Here is a 13,305-nt window from a genome sequence, read left to right as displayed (position 1 = left end):
TATGTAGTAGGAAAAGATGGTTTCTTTCCTGTAGAAGGCAAAGAATTAATTTGCTTAAAAAAGAAAAAAAGACCCTCTAGAAGTAAGTACATTTAATACACCTTACACAAAATCAATTGTCAGTTTTCTTGGTGCTGCCCACAAAGAAGGGAACCCTTGGCCTCCAATCAGTGAAGCTAGAATATCTAGTTGCTTTCTAAATTTCTCAGAGAACAAAGTTTCTTCAGTATATCTGAAGAGAGCTTCTACAGAAATGTGAGTCTCAAAAAATCCCCCAAGAGGTAATGTCTCTCACACGAGCACATGAATAGACAACCTTAAAAAACCACTAAGTATTTTCAAAGAGATGTTAATAGAAAAAAACGTAAATTTATCTTAAAAGATTAAAAAGCTAGTAGAAAAATCAATATTTGAGAGTCTCTGAATATTTGTAATATTTCCTATACAAACCAGTTAGCTTTACGAATAAGTGAGAATCCAACTAAGTTAAAATTCAAATATGACTAAAATGTACCCACATTATCCAAGTATGAAACGTCCAGTGCCTGAAGCTGGCACTGAGGACCTTCTGTGAAGCAGTGTAGTGCTGCAGCCAGACAGATCAACCTGGGCCATGCCCACTCCCACCGCCTCAACAGCCTGACTCTCGCTTCCCTTTCCTTAAATGGAGACAGCTTTCCCATCTGGTCTCCAAAGGATTAACTGAGATATATAAGGCCTCAACTCACATCTACCACCTAAGAGAGCTGCTCTGATTACCTTTCCAGCCGCATCTACTGTACTGGCTGGCCCTCACGTACTCTGCTGCTCTACACAAGGCCCTCCCAAGGTGTTCTCTTGGCCACGATTATTTTTCCCTAGACCTCTCTCAGGCTCACTCTCCTCTACCCTTTCCAAGGATAAACCTTCCGCCCACAGCAGGCATCTTACCACACCCACACATCCAAACCTTGTGATTCCTCACGCCCAGCTCAAACCTAAATCCTCTCAAATCCAACACAAACATTACCTCCTCCATAAAGCTCCCTAATTCCCACAGATCAATGTTTTTCTGTCCTGGCTGCATCCAATCACCTGGAGAATTAAAAAAACAATTCCCTGCAGCTTGGGCCCCAGCCACATGGACTTTGCTGGTCTGAGGTCGGGCCCAGGCACCAGCTATGGACGTGACCTCTTCATGCTCTGAGACCCCATAGCGGGTCACCAGTGATTCCTTTCCCACACTTTGTACTTTCCAGCCCATGTTTTAAACTACATACAAATTGTATTTAAACTATAAACTCTGGGAAAACATCTGTAAATTGTTGTTATATTGCTTATTATGGTTGGAGAAATTGCTCTTCGAAAAGCATTAAGTACTCATTAGCAGTCCTAATTTTAATACAAAGTAATACATGATTTTACATGGGTAGTTAAAGAATTATTGGTATTTCCTAACTACAGACAGGTGAATATTAAACCTAAGAAAATGCTCAGCCCAGAATAGAATGCACATTAAGGACACAACATATGAGTAGGGTCCATCTCAGCTTCTAGCCCTTTCAATCACAAATAGAACAATTATTGAAAATAGTCATCTCTGCAATGAAGCTATACAAAAATAGAGACTTATCTTTGAAATGTGGCTATTTTTTTATTAATCTTCCAAGGCAACGATATCCAATATACTGGTTTCAAACAAACTGTTTCAAACAAAATTCAGTAATTCAAATAAAAGTATTTTTGTGAAAGCTTAAAATCAACTGGGAAGCTATCACCTTGCTAATCTCAACTACTTCTTGTACTAACAGATAACTAGGCTACCCAAACAAACTGAAATTTATATATTTATTTGGAAAGCTTTATATGATTACAACAAAGTTAAAGTCATCTAGATACACTAATTGTATACACTACAGAGTACATTGATAATTAGGCAAAAATGATTGTATACAGTAATGATTATTACAATTTCACCTTCTAGATGAAAGCAAAACAGAATAATGTAAGCTCCATTATTTTTTTTTTCTTTTTTGAGGAAGATTAGCCCTGAGCTAACATCTGCCACCAATCCTCCTCTTTTTGCTGAGGAAGACTGGCCCTGAGTGAACATCCCTGCTCATCTTCCTCTACTTTATATGTGGGATGCCTGCCACAGCATGGCTTGACAAGCCCTGTGTAGGTGCGCACCTGGGATACCAACCAGCAGACCCCAGGGCCACCAAAGCGGACTGCGCACTTAACCTGTGAGCCACTGGGCTGGACCCTGTAATCCCCATTATTTTTAAGCAAGCCAAAATATTTTTTCTTCTAACTTTGATACTTTCTCTATTTTTAAGTTGCATTAACACTGCAGTTTTCCCAGGTGCCACAGAACCATTTCACATCATCAGCCCTCAACAGTCTATGATATTAAGGGAAAACGGCTCTGGATCTTATCCTATAATAATGTGCAATTCCCTCAGTTTTTAATCCTTTAAGAAATACCAAAGGATGAACTCAAAATATTAAAAGCCCTTTCAATAAGCCTGACGCAAGACTTGCCTGATGGCCTGATCAACCTGCCAGAGTAGCAGAGGTTCTGCTACCCTGTAAAAAATCTTATTTTGAGACTCTTAGATGTATCAGACCTTAAAAAAATCAGACAGGGAGCTTAAAAAGATTTTAATGAAAGTATTTTCTCTTATATATCTTTTTAACAATGCGATTGCAATATAACTAATAAGTATGGATGCAAAGACACCACGTTGCAAGTACACTAAAGTGTAGGAAGGTCAGAGAAGTGTGTCCTGAACTTAAAGTTCCTGAAAATCGAGGTTGCTCTGCTACAAAGCAAGTGTCATTGCAACATCAGATAAACTTAGAGAGATGAAAGAGAACCATAACTCCGTAGTTAGAGAAAGATGGACGTCAGCGCAAACTTGTTTGTTACGTATAAAGTTACTCCTCGCTGTGTCTGAGGCAAGAGAGTTGTGGCTCTTCGTAACGTCGATATTCCAAAACCAGGGCAAGTGCTCCGCACACACAGTAACCAGAACCAGCTCTGGCTTCCTTCCCTGCGCCCGGTCCCACCACAGGGACCTCAACGACAACTCTGTCCGCCACTGTAAGGCGGCGACTGAGAAAACTCGAAGTCTTCCGAGCAAGGCCACGGGAGAAAGGTCAGCCACGAAAGCTCCCAGAGAAGTCCTGCCCTGCCGCTTGCCTGGCGTCTGAACTGACCCCAGCAGCCCTTAAATCCCTGACGTTTCCCCAGGTAACGCCCCACGCCCGCGGCCCGGGGCCCCTGCCTTTTGCGCGTATTTATTAGAAGACAAGACTCGGCTGGCCGCTGCACTCCACGGGGAGCTCCGAGCAGACCCGATGCCCCCCGACCGGGGCCGCCCCGCGCCACCCGCCCGCTCGAGCCACGCTGCAGCGGGCCCGCACTCACCCGCCGCTCGCCCAGATACCCACCCTGGCGGCAGCTTCAACTCGGAAGCGCAGCAGGCTCGCCTCCTCTCCCAGGAAGCGACCCCCGCCTCAGCTCCCCTCAGAGCACGCTGGGCGCTGCCATTTTGACAGGAGAGCGGGCCTTGCCCCCGAGGCCCCTCAGCCGGTCGCCCTGAGCGGAGCCGGAGCGCCACAGAGGCCCTGCCCCGTCACCTCCGCGCCCCCGGCGTGCCCCCCGCGCCGAGCCACCGAACGAGCGCGGCCGGGGCGAAGGCACCCCCGAGACCCCGCGCGCCTCTCAGGCAGCGCCGAGGGCGGCCTTGCCGGGGGGCGGGGCGGCGGCCAGGCGCGCGCTCGGTAACCCGGGCAACGCGGCCTCGGGCCTCGCGAGGCGCGACCTGGCGCTTGCCTCTGAATCTCGCTGTCCCCGCCGGCACGCGGGCAGTTCACCAAGACTGCCCCTGACGGGCTGTACAAGGAGGGCGGCTCAGTGCCGAGGCGCCGCCAACCCCGGAGCCCAGCCCTTTCCCCTCGGGGGCCCCTGCGGCTCCGCCCCTCCGCCGCTCCGCTGGCCGCTCCGCGCCGGAGCCTCCCGGGGGGGCGGGGCGGCGAGCGGAAACACCTCCCCCTTAGCTGCCCGGGGCCCGCCTGCGCACGCCTCCGAGTCGCGCGCCGCGCCGCTGCTCTCCTATGCCGAGGCTCTGCCTCCCGCAAGAGCGAGCCCGCGGCGCTGCTCTCCATCGCCGCTTTCGCAGAGACTGAAGTTTGGTGGGTTGGGTTAAATTCGGGACCTCCGCGAAGAGGACCCATTTACTTTTTTTTCTTTCCAAAATGGCAGCCTCCAGCCGCGCACAAGTGTTAGACCTGTACCGGGCGATGCTGAGAGAGAGCAAGCACTTCAGCGCCTACAATTACAGGTGACCCGGCGGGCGGCGGGGCCAGGAGGTCGGGGGCGCCCTGGGTGCAGGGAGCCCCTGTCCTGGAACGGTGCCCGGGAGGCTTCGCCCCAAAAAGGGTGCCCTTGCCGACATGTGTGGCCCCCTGAAGCCTCGGGGGAAGGGCAGGGGGCTTGCCCTTGGTTGTATCAGAGGAGACGTTCAGTCCTCGTGACGTTTTCCGCCGAGTGGGATCCCGGGGTCCCTGCTCTGGGCGCATGCTTGGTGATAGGACAGACGTGGACGCTGCGGGCGCTCAGGTTAGGACCGGGTTGTTGCACATCTAGAACTTCCCAAAGAACTGGCAGGGGGGACTGGATGTGACCGGGCGGCAGCACATGTCCAAAGCTGCAGGCTCGCTTCTATCCCTCCTTCCATTTCCTGGGTGTCTTCATTAGCTTGTTTGGTTGCAAGAATCCAGTCAGTTCTGCTTAGGGCATTGGCTCCGGAAGGGGCGGGGGAGAACGGGGTTTGTAAGGAGGCACAAGTAGCGGTAAAGGAAAAAAGGTCTCACCAGCTTCCAGGAGCTGAAACGTTCTCTGGGCCTCCTCAAAGTGGGATACAGCGTCAAGGATCTTAGCAGCAGGAGAGTGAGAGTCTAAACTCTTACATCCTTAATGTAGCACACATCTTTTTCCATGCCTGCCCAGTTCTCACATTTGCTCTTAAATCCGGTATTCATGTTCTTGACTCTTTATGTTTTGTCTACCTTAGAGCCTCTGTTTTCTTTTTTGCTTCCTTATGACTTTCGACCCATCGTTAGTGTATGTATTTTATGGATTTTCTCTGCGTTTTTTCCAGATGTGGTGTTTTCTGCTAACTACCTGATTCTCTCTGAGTTTGAGCTATATTCCCAAAGCAAGAATCCGATAAGAGCAGCTCATCCCTTCACAGCAGGTCTCACTTTTGGTCACTGGCCAGCCTATGGATTGGGTGTCCTGGGAGCAGAGCCTACCCCTGGAACAGTGCTAGTTAGATAGGCCCCTCCCTCCCAGTAGGTCTATGAGCTAGCTGGCAGGCCCCCTCATGAGTAGACCCAATACAACCTTGGTTATCCCCTAGAACACTAAACCTCTCAAGCAGTGACTGTCTAATTTTTAGATTCTTGTCTAGAAAAAATACTCTTCTCAATTCAAGAGAATGACAATCTAGGTCATACCAATGAGGTCATATCCACCCAGTCATGTGCTTAAAAGAAACATTTCATGGAAGAGCATGCTTTTGCTTAATGACTTTGGCTTTTGAAAGTAAAGTTTGTGAACAGCAGAGATACCGGTGGAATTTTTAATGAAAAATTAACCAAGTACTTGGCACCAAGAACTCAACCCCATCTGTTGAAGGAACCCACAAAATTTGCAAGTGAATAAGTGGAAAGAAATAATTTTCGCCACAGTCTGGAGGAAGATATTTTGTCTTTTAAATTTACTGAGAAGAAACAAGAACTGAGAATCAGCTGTGGGTCACACACTGGAGACACAGCGGCACGGTTAGGGTGGACATGAGAGCACGTTGTAGAAAAGTGGAGTAGGAGCCCTCAGAATAATATAACCCTGGACAAGTCACTCAACCTGTGTTTCAATTTCCTTGTTTGTAAAATTAACCTGTTGGACCAGGTCAGCTCTAAGAACCTTTCCATTTCTAAAATTCCATTTGGAAATGATTTATGAGCCAGATGATGAAATCCACATATAAGGCTGTTTTTACCAAGTGAATAAATGCCAAGTCAACAGGGGTAACTGCAGGAAAATCATTCAAAGCTGTAGCTAGTAGGCAGGGAATTGGAAATGAGTTTCTATATGAGCCACTATAAGGTAATACGCATGTAGAAAATGATTGTTCAAATTATCCTTTGAGTAATGCTTTTGAGCTAAATTTATTATCCACATGTAAATATATTATCCAGAGGAATCTGGTAATCGTTTTACACCGTTTGCTGAAATCGTGGACCTGAAACCTGAGATTCCCACTCGTATCATCTCCTGTGATAATAAAATTACTTGTTATAAAATATATTCTTCTGTATTAAGGCTATGTCTTGCAGATTTCAAAGACAACCCCTTGCCCTTTGTACTGCTCTCTCTCTCTGTCATGCCCTTTAATAACTTTGTCTTGATTTCTTCCTCTTCCTTTGAGATTCAGCTCAACAATGACCTTCTCAGGACAAAGGTTTTGCTGATTCTCCTGTCCACAGCCCCCAGCCCCATCCAAAGAGGTCCTCTTCCTAAGTGTGCTTTTACTTCGGTGCTTCCAAAACACTTATCTGAAGACTTCTTTGCCCAGTGCCATACCAGACCATGGAGATAGAAAGATGAGAGCCTTGGGCTCAGCAAGGCACCTACCATCAATGGCTTTTTTACAGACCTCTGGGGAACACTGTCATAGAAATCATTTTCACTGTAAAGTGCTGTGACAGGTATGCACTGGGTGTAGAATCAAGGACATTTCCCAGAAGATGGCACTGGATCAAAGGAATGAAGCAGTGTAGTGTGCTCCATTAACAACAAGCAGTAGAAGATTGTTTAATTTCTGGAGAGTTAAGTGTGATTGCATGGTGGGAAGACAAGACTGAGGTTGGAAAGGGCCACATATTCAGTAAAGAGCTTTAGCTCAAAGTGACGTGGCTAGATTTGCATTTTAGGTAGATCACTCTGGCAGCAATGCAGAAGATAATTTTCAGTACTATAGACAAGGACACCAAATGGGAGTTGATGACAACAGTGCTTAGGAGAGATTGGGGCACTGTTGAAGGTAGGAATAGTGAAAGATAGAAAAGAAAGACATATTTGGTAAATAATTAGAAGGTAAAATTGTTAGAACTCTGAATGATTGGATTCACGAATAAGGGAGCATCCAAGCAGAGTGTAGAATGACATCCATGTTACTAATTAAGCTGAGGCACAGAAAGGTTAAGTGTAAAAGTTGTGCCATTTACTGATTTAAGAAATGCAGAAATAACTGGTCTTGTGGAGAGAAGACTTGAGATCGTTTTTGGGACATCTTGAGTGAATGTCGTCTGGGATGCCCAGCAGGGACAGTTATTCAGAAGAGTCTACAGTTCAGGGAAGCAGTCAGGGCTGGAGTTGTCATCACCACTCACTCGCTTTGTGACCCTGGGTAAGTCACTTGATATCTCTGTTTTGCAATTTCTTCATCTGTAAAATGGTTTATCTCATAGAATGGTAAGGTTTAAATGAGTTAATATATGTCAAGTGCTTAGACTTGTGCCTACCACAGAGTTGGCACTCAATAAGTGGAATTAAAATCTTGATGTTAGGTGAAATTTCCAGGAGGAGTATTTAGGGCAGTTGTTCTCAAGCAGGGGCAGTTTTATTTGACACTGTCTGGAGACATTTTTGGTTGTCACAACTTGGGTGGGAGGATGCTACTGGGATCTAGTAGTTAGAGGCCAGGGATGCTGCTAAGCACAGGATAGTCACCATAACAAAGACTCATCGGGCCCAAGATGTCAAATGTGCAAAGGTTGAGAAATCCTGGTTTATGGTGAGAAAATTAGTGGCCTAAGGATGCTGTTCTAAAAAACATCAAAATTTAAGGGATTGGCCAAAGAACAACCACTAAAGGGAGCCAAGAAGACACAGTCTAAGAATGTGGCCCTCAAACTTATTGGTCTCAGGATCCTTTTACATTCTTAAATGTTACTGAAGACCCCAAAAAGCTTTTGTTTACGTGGGCCATAATTATCAATGTTATGTTAGAAATTAAAACATTTTAAAACACCTATTTTTAAATGACTTAATAAACACATTAGATATTAACATAGATAACATTTTTATGAAGAATAACCATTTTTCTTCCCGCAAAATAATCAGTGGCAAGAGTGACATTGAGGTTTTTGCAAATCTTTTTAATATTTGGCTTAATAGAAGATGGCTGGCTTCTTATATTTTTCCCCCTAGCCTGATGCTGTATCACACATCATCTAGCATCTGGGAAATTCCCCGGTACGCTCATAAGAGAATGAGAGTGAAAAAGATCCTATCTTCTTGGTATTATGAAAATAGTTTTCCCGATGGATCGCCTGTAAGGTCTCAGAGACCGCTACTGGTCCCTGGGCCACACTCGGGTAACTACTCTAGTGTCTGAAAAGCAGGAAGAGAACAAGCAAAGAGAGTAGTGTCACGGAAGTCAAGACAATCAGTTATTTGGGGAATGTGGCTGTGGTCAGCAGGTTCACTTGCTTTGGCAATGTCCGGTAAATAAAGGGGGAAATGTGGTCCCTGGATTTGGCAATATAGAGATCTCTGGGGACCTTTACCGGAGCAGTGTTAGTGAAGTGCTTAAGGCAGAACCTTTGAGGGTTGAGAAGTGAATCAGAAGGAAGTAAACTGCCCCAGTGAATGTAGACCCCCCCACCAGGAAGTTTGGTTAACATGGTACAGGAGTGTGGACAACCTCCAGAGCAAGACCCCACAAGGGGTGAAAAGTGGTGTATCTGCGAGCACAGGTGGTAGGATTGGTCTCGGAAAAAGGAGGAACACTTCCTTTTCCATCAGTGTAGTGAAGGAGGTCAAGATAAGTTGGAATGTAAGAGGATGGGAATTTGAGGTGATTCCTGCCAAGACTGACAGCCAGTTTCTGGATAAAGTAAAAGATAAGTGGATGTGAGGAAGAACCATGTTCTCGTATTTATTATTACACATATCAAACACTTATAGTTGTTGGTTTGTCGCTTTGCCATTTGTTTCTTGAAGGCAGAAATTCTGTCTAATCTCTATTCCTAGTGCTTAGCACAATACCTGCCTAGTATATGCTTATAAATATTTGTTGTTGAAAAGCAAAAGGAAATTTTTTCCAGAGGTAATTTTTATTAGCCATTTTCTCCTATAGATTAAAAAAATAGATTATTGTAAATTGTGAGAAAGGGCAAAAGTAAAGCCCAAATGCTTACCAAATCGATTGTCAGAACTCCTTCATTCTTCATTAAATATTTGAGCCTTTATTATACTTCTTTGACACTAAGCATTGTGCTAGGAGCTGCAAATCAAAATGAGCCTCCCATTAATGGTAGTAGAGAGTCGTAAGTACCATCAGAAGATTGTCAGTAAAGTACGAAGGAAGAAAGGCTGTATAGAGCAGCTGGCCTCTTTGGCACCACCTTAAAAATAGATATCATTAGGAATGCTTTTGACTACAAGTAATAGGAAACCTTTACACAGTACTTAAGTAAGTAGGGAGTTTATTCGTCTCGCATAGAAAAGGTCTAGAGATATGTAACTACTTGAGCTGATTTATCAGCGAGAGGATGCCAAGATGTCTTCAAGTCTCAGTTTTACTCTCATGCTTATGCTTGGTGGTTGCAAATGACCGTTGAAGCTCCAAATATCATCTGTTCTAGGCAAGAAGAAGAAAGAAGGGCACTCCCAACCAGGAAAGGATAAGCTCTCTTTTCATGAGGAAAGGGTGCACTTCCGTGGGAGCTTTCTAGCAGACTTCTAGTTATACCTTATTGACCAGAATTCGATTACATTTCTACCGCTAGCTGAGCAAGGGGCTGGAAAATTAGGGTATGGCTTCTCTAGCCTCTATAGTGGAAGGTGGCTAAGAGAAAAGGGTTGAGAATGACTGCTGGGTCAGCCAACAGTTAGTGTCTGTCACAGATGGGGACATGTGGACATAGCTTGAGGAGCACTCCGGGCACAAACAATAAGGCACTGAGGAAGTCTAGCGCAAGGGGCACATTGGAACCAGATGTAGGTAATTGGGGCCGAAGCATTGGATTGGGGTTCGATCATAGAGGACTGAGTGCTCGGTGAAATAGCCAGCAAGTAACAAAATGGGTCTAAAGGAAAGGTGAGGCATAGAAGGGATAAGCAGCTTGACTGTCTCACAACTGGTAATTGACAGAGTGGGAACTAGAAGGCCACCCAGCTCCCAGTGCACTGCTTTTTCCACAATTCCACACCATTCGGTAGAAACTTCCTTCAACCCATGCATCCTTTGACTCTGCCTTCCAAAGTTTTAGAAACATCAACCCGAAGATACTTGTTTTCACAGTTTCTTTTTACAGCTGAAATAGCTAAACAGACTCTCTAGTTTCATGACTGCTGAAATGACTGACCGTTGATAAATGTCAGGTCTCAATTACTATGTGCTACACAATTGAATGCAACGTTGTTGGAGTCTCTGATTGCAGTCTTAATGAATGACCTAAGAAATGACTCATATTCAGAAGTCTGTTCTCTTTCTGAACTGGAAGCGGAGGACCTGGTACTGCGAGCTCCTGGAGAAAGTAGGAACCAGGCAGAGGGTTTCTTTCACTTGTGTCTGTATTCATTGCTGTAGAACTTTTCACAATGACTTCCTCTTCTGCTGAGGGGAATAGTACCAACTCTAATGTTAATGGTATTAACACCAAGCACCTTTCCCTTTCTAAAACAGGACAGCTACACTGAAGACATTAATACCAAATGTTCTTTCACCTTGGAACAAATAGACAAATCAGTTTGTTGCTAACATCTCTTGAAAACCGATAGTATATGTATTACCACACTAGGACTTCAGGGTAGATGGGTTACAAACACAAGATGCTGTTATAAGGTTGTAGTATAGTTGGGCATGTGAAATGTACATAAAAGGACAGCTCAAGAAACTCACAGAGGAAACATGCAAATTGAGATAATGCCCAAATTCAAGATTTGCTGAATGTAGTAGCATTGCAGAGACACTTGTCACGATGATGTTTTGTGAGTTATATATTACAATGTTGTGCAGATATTATAAAAATAACATTGTAGTGATGGTTTCAATCCTCTAGCCCTAACTTCCACTCCAGTTTTACTTTATACATCTCTTCTCATTTAGAAACCTAAAATCCTTAAATATGTTCTTCATTTTCATAAACGTAACTCCAGCCTCCACACTTGGAAAATCTTTGCTTTGTTCTCAAACTAAAACCTGCCTTTACCCAGAAGCTGCTGATATGTGGGAACTTCTGTCCTCTCATTCTTTCTCCTCTTTCATCCCTTATGTCAATTTAGAGCTACACAAGCATCACCTAGGACGGTTCATGAGCATAAAATGTTGCATTTTGCTCACTGGTATTCTTAACAACAAGATTATTAGGATTTTTGTTTCCCCAGTAAAACATTTTCCCTCTTCTTAAGTCTTGAAATGTATATGTCTAAGTAATCACGTAAACCGTAGAATTCTGTTATAAGCAGCCAAATGAGATTTTTGTTCACTATAAAAACTTTGAACAAATCACACCTCTCTCTGAGAACTGCTTTAGCTTGTTTGTTACAGGCTACACAGAGAAGGAGGAAAGGAATAAAAGAGAAAAGACCAGTGTTAAATTTTCTAAGTTCTTCCCCAATGAAGTCTTAAATTTGTTCTGAATTTATGCTGTTGTGCTCACATGTAGCCTATGGCACTTTGTTAGAACTGCTGTTACCCGATCACTTCCTTCTACAGTACCCCACAACAATTAGAGGCAATTCATTTGTGCGAAGAAAAACAGTTTCTTAGACTATTGATTTTTCATGATCATTAAGTATGCTTGGAGTTTCCGAAAAAATACATTTTTTCTCTTATGGTTGCTAAGTTCTTCCATTTTGAGTGATAATGGTTTTCAAAAATAAGTAAAAATTGTATGGTTAAGTTGAAGAAGAAAACATTTAAGATATTCAGCAACCTAATTTTGAGGTGGTGGGGAATAACGTATTATTTTTTACTCTTCACAATAGAGGAAAGTATTAAAAAAGTTATTAGATCTTTGTGTCATTGCTGATTTATTGACTTTATTTTGTAAGAGTTTCCAAACTGTACTTACTCTGTTTATACTTCACCTTGGCCCCTAAAGCATTTTTAAAACTTACAAGAGTACATACAATAAAATGAAATAATTCTTATAATTAAAAATAGTAAATGAGAGAATCAGGGCAAAGAGAAAATAAAGATAGAGAATACAAGGAAGTGAGGGGTAAAGTTAGACCGCAAAATGCAATTACAAGTAAATAGGATTTCATTAAAGTATCTTTAAGTTATTCTGTGTTGCAGTAAGGTAATGCTTTTTTTTAGTGCGAAGTGTACTGAAAAAGCATTCTGCTTGAAAACTGCTATAATGAGCATCATAGAAAATTGAGTGCCTCTTAATGACTTGCATCAATAGCCATTTGCATACTTCGTTGTGGATGAAAGGTCCTTCATATCGTATTACTTCTCCTCTATCACCCCTTTCCTGACGCTGAAACCCACTTCATCAGGTAATAGATTTTTACATACGTCTTAGCATTTATTTCTCAATTAACTGGTACCTAGCCAATTTAGGAAAATTCTAACCTTGAGAAACCAAATTAAGTAATAAAACTAGATAAGTGGCATGAATCAAGTTGTGCATTTCTAGATTTAGCAAGACTCAGCTAAATTAAGGTGAGTCCACCTGGCTTTTGTCTAGATTAGTAATAGGAATGCCTCGAATAAGATTTTTTTTTTAAAGATTCGTTGTGGGTCCTTCTAGTTGTGGCATGTGGGACGCTGCCTCAGCATGGCTTGATGAGCAGTGCCATTTCCGTGCCCAGGATTCGAACCAACTAAACACTGGGCCGCCTGCAGCAGAGCACACGAACTTAACCACTTGGCCACGGGGCCAGCCCCTCAAATAAGATTTTTTCAGCTGATCTCGACCAAATTGCCAGTTATAACATAATCACATGTCACTATGGCATCTTGATTATCTATCTGGCTTTGTAGCCACTCATTATTGTAATTCTATTTGAAAGTATAATAGTTTTTTTTTAATTCAGATATTTTGAGATTTAAAATAAACAGCTCACAGAAATTATCTGTCATGACGAAAGAGAAATGAAAGTCACAATGACTTGATACTAGAACTTCCCCCCTGTTTCTTTTCCCCCTCGCTTCTTTCCCTAATATTGTGATTCCTGAACTAATTTGCTTTAAACATTGTTTTCACTATTATCAATGAGAATCATGAGTGAGG

General features: G+C 43.4%; 2 protein-coding genes across 59 annotated transcripts in view; one reads left to right on the top strand and one right to left on the bottom strand.

Moving 5' to 3' along the window:
- The window catches only part of FARS2 (phenylalanyl-tRNA synthetase 2, mitochondrial), a 466,357-nt gene extending 462,401 nt beyond the window's left edge, over positions 1-3,956 (bottom strand). For 27 of the 50 annotated variants that reach the window (XR_011529892.1, XR_011529891.1, XR_011529890.1 and 24 more), the window contains exon 1: positions 3,436-3,664. The gene's annotated coding sequence lies outside the window, so the exon portion shown is untranslated. Of the gene's footprint in view, positions 1-3,435 lie in introns of all 50 variants that reach the window. The other 23 variants (XM_070585028.1, XM_070585050.1, XM_070585030.1 and 20 more) reach the window with 13 other exon arrangements.
- Positions 2,786-13,305, top strand: part of LYRM4 (LYR motif containing 4) — a 192,755-nt gene continuing 182,235 nt past the window's right edge. For 4 of the 9 annotated variants that reach the window (XM_070585066.1, XM_008519391.2, XM_070585063.1 and 1 more), the window contains exon 1: positions 3,991-4,328. In XM_070585066.1, the coding sequence (XP_070441167.1) occupies positions 4,243-4,328 (86 nt within the window). In that variant the 5' untranslated portion in view covers positions 3,991-4,242. Of the gene's footprint in view, positions 3,236-3,990; positions 4,329-13,305 lie in introns of those variants that run through there. The other 5 variants (XM_070585068.1, XM_070585069.1, XM_070585064.1 and 2 more) reach the window with 5 other exon arrangements.

This window comes from Equus przewalskii, chromosome 19, assembly GCF_037783145.1.
Source record: "Equus przewalskii isolate Varuska chromosome 19, EquPr2, whole genome shotgun sequence".
In the NCBI taxonomy this organism is placed as follows: domain Eukaryota; kingdom Metazoa; phylum Chordata; class Mammalia; order Perissodactyla; family Equidae; genus Equus; species Equus przewalskii.
Note: the sequence above shows the minus strand (reverse complement) of the source record. Positions and strands in the feature narration are given on the sequence as shown.